Source organism: Chrysochloris asiatica, unplaced genomic scaffold (assembly GCF_000296735.1).
Source record: "Chrysochloris asiatica unplaced genomic scaffold, ChrAsi1.0 scaffold00038, whole genome shotgun sequence".
NCBI lineage: Eukaryota > Metazoa > Chordata > Mammalia > Afrosoricida > Chrysochloridae > Chrysochloris > Chrysochloris asiatica.
The window spans coordinates 15,758,497-15,766,473 of NW_006408556.1; the positions used below are offsets into that span (position 1 = coordinate 15,758,497).

The 7,977-nt window shown below is 47.5% G+C and overlaps 1 protein-coding gene across 1 annotated transcript; it reads right to left on the reverse strand.

Moving 5' to 3' along the window:
• Positions 1-4,576: 4,576 nt before the first annotated feature.
• Positions 4,577-7,389, reverse strand: MRPL14 (mitochondrial ribosomal protein L14). Its single transcript, XM_006860510.1, has 2 exons — positions 7,316-7,389; positions 4,577-4,950 (listed from the first exon to the last, which is right to left on the reverse strand). Exons 1-2 carry the CDS (start codon positions 7,384-7,386, stop codon positions 4,584-4,586), a joined length of 438 nt encoding a protein of 145 aa, XP_006860572.1. The 5' UTR covers positions 7,387-7,389; the 3' UTR covers positions 4,577-4,583.
• Between the last annotated feature and the right edge of the window lie 588 nt (positions 7,390-7,977).

A 7,977-nucleotide genomic window follows, 5' to 3' on the forward strand; every position in this document is an offset into this window, starting at 1 on the left:
TGGACTCAAGTGTGGCAGCGGTAGTGAGGTTGGCCCAGGATCGGACATTGTTTCATTCTGCTGTGCATGGGGTCACTATGAGTCGGTTCCGACTCAATGGCACCTGACAACAACAACTATCACCCTCTAGAACTGAATTGGGATCAACTGTGGGCAGCTTTTTTTTTTTTAATCCTGCTGCCTTTTTTTAAAGATTGAATTACAAAATTAAAGGAACAAAAGCAATGCAGCTGCTGGGACAGATTTGAATTTCAGTTAAGCGTTTGATTCCAATATCATGCAAGTTTCGGCAAAAACAAGGAACTATCAGCAGCTGAGAAAGAACATGAGGTGATGTCACTGGAGGAACTGTGAGGAGAAGCAGCACAAGGCAGGGATGGAGGCTGTGCACAAGTTAGGTCCACGTGGAGCAGCTGCTAGGTTCCCACCAGTCCCAGGGGCTGGGATTTCTCCCTCAAAATAACCCCAACACCGCACTGGGCTCTCACAACTGGGTGAACCTTCTCACTGACGAGAAAGAGCCCAGATGAATTCTACCTAACAGTGGGGTTTTCACACAGCAGCTGGTAGCCCTCACTGAAGCAAGCTGGGCTTGAGCATTTCAGGTGGAACTGTCAGAGGTGGCTGGCTTTGTGCTGTTTCTAGGAGTGTTGTTGACAGGATGAGCCCCTCCCCAGTCAAGGACGTACTCTTCAAGGTGGCGGTGGGGGTGAGACTGCAGTCAGTTACACCCACCAGCAGGGCCCCCCCCCCCCGAGTTGAGTACCCAGCCCTCCTGTAGTCAGGTCCCGGGCTCCCCACGTCACATAACTAATTAGCAACAGTCCCAACTGGAACCCAGGTTTCCCACACTCTCATCTAGAGCTCTTTCCACATTCCTTCAGCAGTGTCTAGCAGAGTTCCATGTGTGGAACTGAACATCGCAGCAAAGATCCTGCAATGAAACCTATGAACCCAGAAAGATGAGGCTCTTTAGCCTGCAAGAGGCACTTCCTAAGGGCACAGAAGGGTAAAAAAAGCAAAAGCAAGTTTATACTCATAGGGAAACATAATCTGTGATTATAAATATTTCATGGGCAAAGGAAGCTGTACTGGCTGAGAAACTGGGGTGGAGAGAGTGGACAGCAAATTAGATCCCAGTTTGCAAAGTGATAGGGCAGCTAGAGAAAAAAAAAAGCAAAGCCAAAGCTATTCTGGGCCGTGTGCTGAGAGCCTGCGTCACCAGTGGAGTGTGGCTCTGACCACTGACTTTGTTGAAACCGCAGGCTGCCAGTGGTCAGCACAGAACACCTTGGGAGTCATGGCTAAGCCCACGGAAGATCCAAGGAAGAGACAGCAAGGACAGAGAGGAGACTCACTTGAATGACTTTGGTAAACCTCAGTAGCCAGGAGAGGGTGAGGAGATGCTGCAGTGGGACCAGCACCCAGGGAGCACGTGATCGGAGGAAGACACTTTGTGCTGACTAATGGTCGAGGAAGAAGCAGCCCCAGAAAACAAGTTACCCACAATGGCATATGGCAGCTCAGGTCAAGCAGCACAGGTCAAAACAAAGACCCAGCCCTTGAACAGACGATGCCCGGCTGAGAACAACATTTTGACCTGTCCTTCACCTGGGGACTGACTCTCTTCCTTCCACTGCCTCTAGGAAGCAGCACAGAAAAAAGATGTTAGGAGACTGCTAAGTACCAACTGCTGCAGCTGAGAGAACCTCTGGTAATGCAAGCCCTGGTTTGGGTTTGATTCCTCTTCCTCCTTGGCTACAATCCACCACTGGACCACAGCATGTCAGTCACATAGTCACCTAACCCTTCCAGGGAGCCAGACGGAGAGGGGCATTAGCACTCGAGATACCAAGAGATCCTTGAATGCAGCTGTCAGAGGAGCCCTGGGAAACAGTGCACTGGGAAGATGTAGAGTAAGAGTCCCTTCTACCTTGAAGTCAAGGCTTACAGGGTGACAGGTTCCAAGGCGTGTGCACTGAATCCAGGGAAAATCAGGACTTCAGCTCAAGATGGACATGACTCATCAGCTGCAAAAATAAGACCCAAGTCAGAAAAACAAAAATCCTCACCACTGGACCAATAAACAACATTCTTATCAACGGAGAAAAGATTGAAGTTGTCAAGGACTTCATTCTTCTTGGATCAACTATCAACACTCACGGAAGCAGCAGTCAAGAGATCAGACGACATATTGCATTAGGCAAATTTGCTGCACAGGAACTTTTTAAAGTGTTGCAGAGCAGAGATGTCAGCTTGAGGACTAAGGTGCGTCTGACCCAAGCCATGGTATTTTCCATAACCTCATATGGATGTGAAAGCTGGATAGTGAATAAGGAAGATCGTAGAAGAATTGATGCCTTTGAGTTGTGGTGTTGGAGGAGAATACTGAAAGTGCCATGGACTGCCAAAAGAACCAATAGATCTGTTTTGGAAGAAGTGCAGCCAGAATGCTCCTTGGAGGCCAAGATGGCTAAGCTTCGTCTCTCATACTTTGGACATATTGTCCGGAGAGAACAGTCGCTGGAGAAGGATGTCATGCTGGGTAAGATGGAGGGTCGGAGAAAAAAAGGAAGACCCCCAACAAGATGGATTAGCCAGGTGGCATCATTGATGGCGTCAAGTGTGGCAGCGGTTGGTGGGGTTGGCCCAGGATTGGACATTGTTTCATTCTGCTGTGCATGGGGTCGCTATGAGTCGGTTCTGACTCAATGGCACCTGACAACAACAACATGTTATAGGGAAAGTCCTAGTGTGGCACTGCAGTTAATGTGCTGCACTACAAGGTTGGTTTGACCTGCAAGATCAGTGGTTCAAGCTCACCATCACTCCTTGGAAACCCTATACAGGTTTGCTGAGTCGGAATGGACTCAACGGCCCAGATCAACATGTCATGGGAAGAGCCTGAATTGGAAGTAACAGGCTCTGGTTTTGAGACCAGTTTTACTAACTTACTAGCTGTAGGACCCTGAGAAACCATGTTTCCACTAAAATGCAAGTTACCTTCACCTAAACAATGCCAAGTCATCGAGAAACACCAAGAATGTACATGTGAACGTTGTTGCTGTTTAATAAATGTATACACTCATAATTCCCACCAGGATCTAGAACAGTTCCTGTATCCAGTAAGTTTCCCTCTTGCCGTTTTATAATTGACAGCTACTCCTCTCCATTAAGGAGCTCTGGTAGCGTAGTGGTTACGACTCGGGCTGTGAACCGCAAGGTCAGCAGTTCGAAACTACCAGCTGCTCCGCGGGAGAAAGATGAGGCTTTCTACTCCCGTAAAGATTTACACCCTCGGAAACCCTGTACAGGGTCGCTATGAGTCGGTTCCGACTCCACGGCACATAACAACAATAACAACCTCTCCATTACTCTAACTGCTACCACATCACCTATCCATTATTCAGACTGCATGGCAAGTCTAACCCCTTTATCATAGGCACTTATTATACTTTGGGTTCACATCTGTTTGTGTAATTATGAGATCCGCATCAGTCTCCCTGGGGATCTCCTGCCGGTAGGGCCCATCCTGCTCTCACTCGCCGTCTTCTCAGCTCTGGCACACATGCAATCATGCTGATAGAAAGGAGCTGCTACCTACTGAGTGCTTCTCACTGCCAGTAATCATCATCAAGTAGGTACCACAATTATATCCCCATTTTACAAATGAGGTACAGAGAAGCTTAGTAACTTGTCCAAAGCCAGGATGTAGCAAGTGGTGGAGTCAGGACTCAAGTCCAGCAGCCTGACTTGTCTAGGTTCTTACCCGCTGCACTATTCTGCCTCTCAGAGACCATCTGGATTTAATGAGTAAGTGCTCAAGATTATTTTGAATGAATAAATGAATGAATTTGTAAATGAATTGACATGATTCTATCAAAGGTACTAAGGAAGCCCCAAATTTCCCCAAGGAGACAATTGCAGCATCTACAAAATAGGATGGCCTGTCCATTCCTCTAGCTGTCAGGGGAGGGAGCGCTATGTTAGTGGGCTCACAGGAGGCTTCTGGTCCCCCACTGGAGTGCTCACCAGGTGGAGAACGGATCGCTGGCTGGGTTCTACCGCAGCCTACAGGAAGTGGAAGTCCCTCTGTTCTTATTCCATGAAGACACAGTAATATCCATAACTAATGTCTCAAGTCCCCTGACAGAAGAGGAAGAGGAGGGTACCCTGCATGATGGTTGCCAGTGGGATGGGGGTGGAAGGGAATTCTACAAGTGACAGACTCCAGAGTACATTTATAAATTGGCATTTGGTTTGTATTTCAGCCTTCCAGAGCTTGAGCATCCTGGGTGAAAGCATACTACAGGATCCAAACAAAAAAGCAAGGCCCAGACCATGGCACCACGGCTATTCCAAGCAAAGACAGCCATCTTGTATACTCGTCACAGGCCTGTCAACTTTCAACTGCTTCCGCATCATTTACCTCACCACAACAACCCAGAGAGCTCAAGAGAAAAATACACATGAAAAGGTTTATTTTCTCACAGGACATTGGTACCCCAATGTGAAAGGATTGGCCATCAGCCCCAAGTCCTCTCTCAGTAGAGGTGCAGTTCTCAGAACTGCCTGTGTCTTCCTCACACAAAGTTCTGAGCAATGGCCAGCACTTTGGAATACTCGCCTTCCTTCTGGCGCAGGCTGGTGGGGATGGGTGTCTTAATCCGGGTCCCCACAGGGTTCCCATTATCCTCAATGAGGACCACATTGTTGGAGTCGAACCTGGGGGTCATCCGGGCACCAGGCATGCAATGCCCCACAATGAGAGCCTTCTTCTTCTGTCCCTTGATGGCCAGCAGTATCTGGTCGCCCACCTTGCCCACCCCATTCTTGGTATAGACATGGATGCAGCGAGGAGGGCGGTGGTAAGCGGTGTTTCCCAGGGCACTGTTGTCCACCACACGCACCCGGGTCATCTTCTGAATGGCACTGAGATTTCCAGTGGTGCTGGTAAGAGAGGAAAAGGGACTGAGACCTAGGTCTTTCCTGGGCATCGTGTACAGCCCTCCTAAGAGGGCAGGCCTGGGAGAATGTCCATTCACAACACACACCGTCAGCACAATGCAACCATCAGTGCTTCATCAGGAGCCTTGCCAGAAAGTCAGAGCCTTGTGGATATTTATTGGTATCCGCAGCTGGTTAAGTACTCAGCTGCTAACCAAAAGGTTGGCAGTTCACACCTGCCCAGTAACACTGTGGAAGAAGAGAGGGCTGATAATCTGGCTCCTATGAAGATCACAGCTTAGAAAACCATATCGGGCAGGTCTACTGTGTCATATGGGGTTGCTATGTGTTGAAACGGACTCAGTAGCACCTAACAACAAGATTATCTAGGGCAGTTAATTCTTGGAAGTGAAAACAGAAATAAAAATGACTACTCTTTATTTATCTGTACCCAAAACAGTAGCTTCTGCTGTTCAGCGAAGATCTCAATTTGGATGGATTTAAAGAGAATATGATTTTTCTGTTACAACAAACTCTCTGACAGCCTTAACCTAAAAGCTTCAGTTTCCAAAAGGACATTGAAAACCTACAGGAATCTCTCTTATTCTATGTGTATCCTACAAATCCTGCTCCCCCGGAACATCAAACTTATTCCCGATTTTATTGCATCTATTATGTTTCTGGGAGCCAAAAGATAAGAATAAATACATTTGCTAAGGGAGTCCCTTAATACAACAAAGCAGAAACTGGAAATAAGTCAAAATAACAAATTTTTGTTAGAATTTCTTTTTCACACTCGCAAGGAAGTGTGTTTTAAAGAGTACCTATTAAAAGGCAGATGAACTAGACAGCTATCTGATTCAAGGGGAAGTTTTATATTTCTGCTGCTGGTGCTCCCCAGGCTAACCCCAGTCTTCTTCTCTCATTCTGCATGCTTACTCTGGCTAATCCTATTCTCCCCTATTGCTTCCAACTAGCAAATTCCATCTGCAGCCCCACCTCTCTCCTACATTCTAGTCCTATACTTCCATGTCTTTCAGAGACACTCAGTAAGGTCCCAATGTGCCTTCTCGTCTCCCTTTGCAAGCCTCCTCCTAATTCCAATCTAGACAACGGCTTCTCCTGAAGCCAGAAGCCTCTTTGCACCAACATCCACTGGCTGCCGGCTCACTGACACCACTTCCTAAACACCTCTGTCCTTCCTCTCAGCCTCCACTGGTTCTGAATAGAGCAGCTCACTCTCTCACACCAAGACTGTTACATTCATGTTCTAGCTGGTCCCACTGCACCTCACTCATGCTGGCAAAGTTCTCTTTAGATTATGAAATGGATGCACCCCCTGCTTGGCCTTGCTCAGTGGTTCCCCACTATCCACACTGCCAATAAGCCAGTCTTGCCTCCTGAGGGAGGTCCATCCACTCCTACACTCACACTTTCACCATGTTCTCCCAAAACTGGGAGCTGCAGCAGTCCTAGTACATACACACACACCTCTCAGCCTCCTTGCCCAGAGCCTGCACACACACACGTGCATGACACACCACCACCACCACCACCACACCCCCTACCACCACGTTCTCTTCTGGGAAGACGGCCTCACTCCCTCTCCGCCTCTTCTACTCCCCTCTCCTGTCTCAGGTTTTTCAAAGCGTCATACTAGCCTCAATTTTTACACTCTTCACATTTTCTTATAGTTATTTGTTTTTGAGTCGGTTCCTGGCCAACTGTGAATTTACTCAGAGCAGGAAGCGATTCTGATTCATCTCTGTACCACCAACCCTAGGCACAGTGCTCAATAAAGGCTTATGGAATGAGTGTGCCAACAGGGTCAGGAGGCATGTTTGTCAACTGGAAGATGACCTGTGCTCTCTGTTTCTGACTTAGCCTCTAAAAGAAGGGGAGGTTGTCACACCTCTGTCGTGCTTGAGCTCAGGGAAATTAAGCATGTATTGCCAGGGAAATTTTTTTTAATGATTTTGTTTTTAAAAGAGAGGGTTTTAATACATGAGGGGGGCAGAGGAGGGAGAGAATGACAGGGTTCAGAGATGTCAGATTCACTACAAGAGTCCTGTAAAGACTGAAACGTAGCACCTTCTACCATATCCCACTCGGAGAGCATCATCATCTCCTTCCCTACCCCCACTACTGTGACCTGAACAAACCGCAGCTCAGTCTGATTCCCCAATCTCCTCCTGACTTCACCCATGCCCACTTCCCTGATTTTCCTTTTAGTCACCACAGTCCCTAAGCCCTGGCTCAAAATCCTCAGCTACTACTCAATAATTTATCTTCAAATTGTTTCCAGATGAAGTCTGAAGTGAAGGAGAAAACACAGTACGCTCAGGAGGCTTGTTCTGTGGGAAGTTACCTGAAGCAGCGCTGGCTGAGGGCTCTGCTTACATAGGCGAGGGAGCCCCAGAGCCCTGGGTAGAAAGCCATGGAGAGCCCGAGCTGGCAAATCCTGCAGGAAAAGGGAAGAAAAGGATTTGTTTGTAGGTCAAAGTCAGTGTATTTTCACTCAGAGCCAGTTTTCTTATAAAAGGCTGTTGAGGACTTGTGTGGGAGACGGCACTTCTAGCACAAGATCATTAGTCACTAAATATAAAACTCAATGGTTGAAAGATACACTGATGATTAGACGGCTCAAGAAACAGCAGTTCCAGTTTTGCTGATTCACACTCTACCTCTGGAGTTGGAGAGCTAGAATGGCTCAAAACAACCCTGAAAACCCCTTCATTATTCTATCACCTTCAGAAGGAGGAGGAAAACACGAATGTTCTGGTATACCCCAGCTAGCAACCACTTCCCAAGTTCTCTATGAAAGCAAAACTTCACTGTTGTCCTTGTCAACATTCATGTGCTTTCTGAAACCTGAATTTCAACTCCCTACAAGAAAGCACATTACTTAAACAACTGGTCGAGTTTGCTGCCCAAGCTGTCTGTCAACACATCACCTTTTCCCCAACTGTGAAAGCTGGGACACCTGCGTAGCTTGAAGCTAGCAAAGCAGAGCCAAAAGGCTGCTTTCGC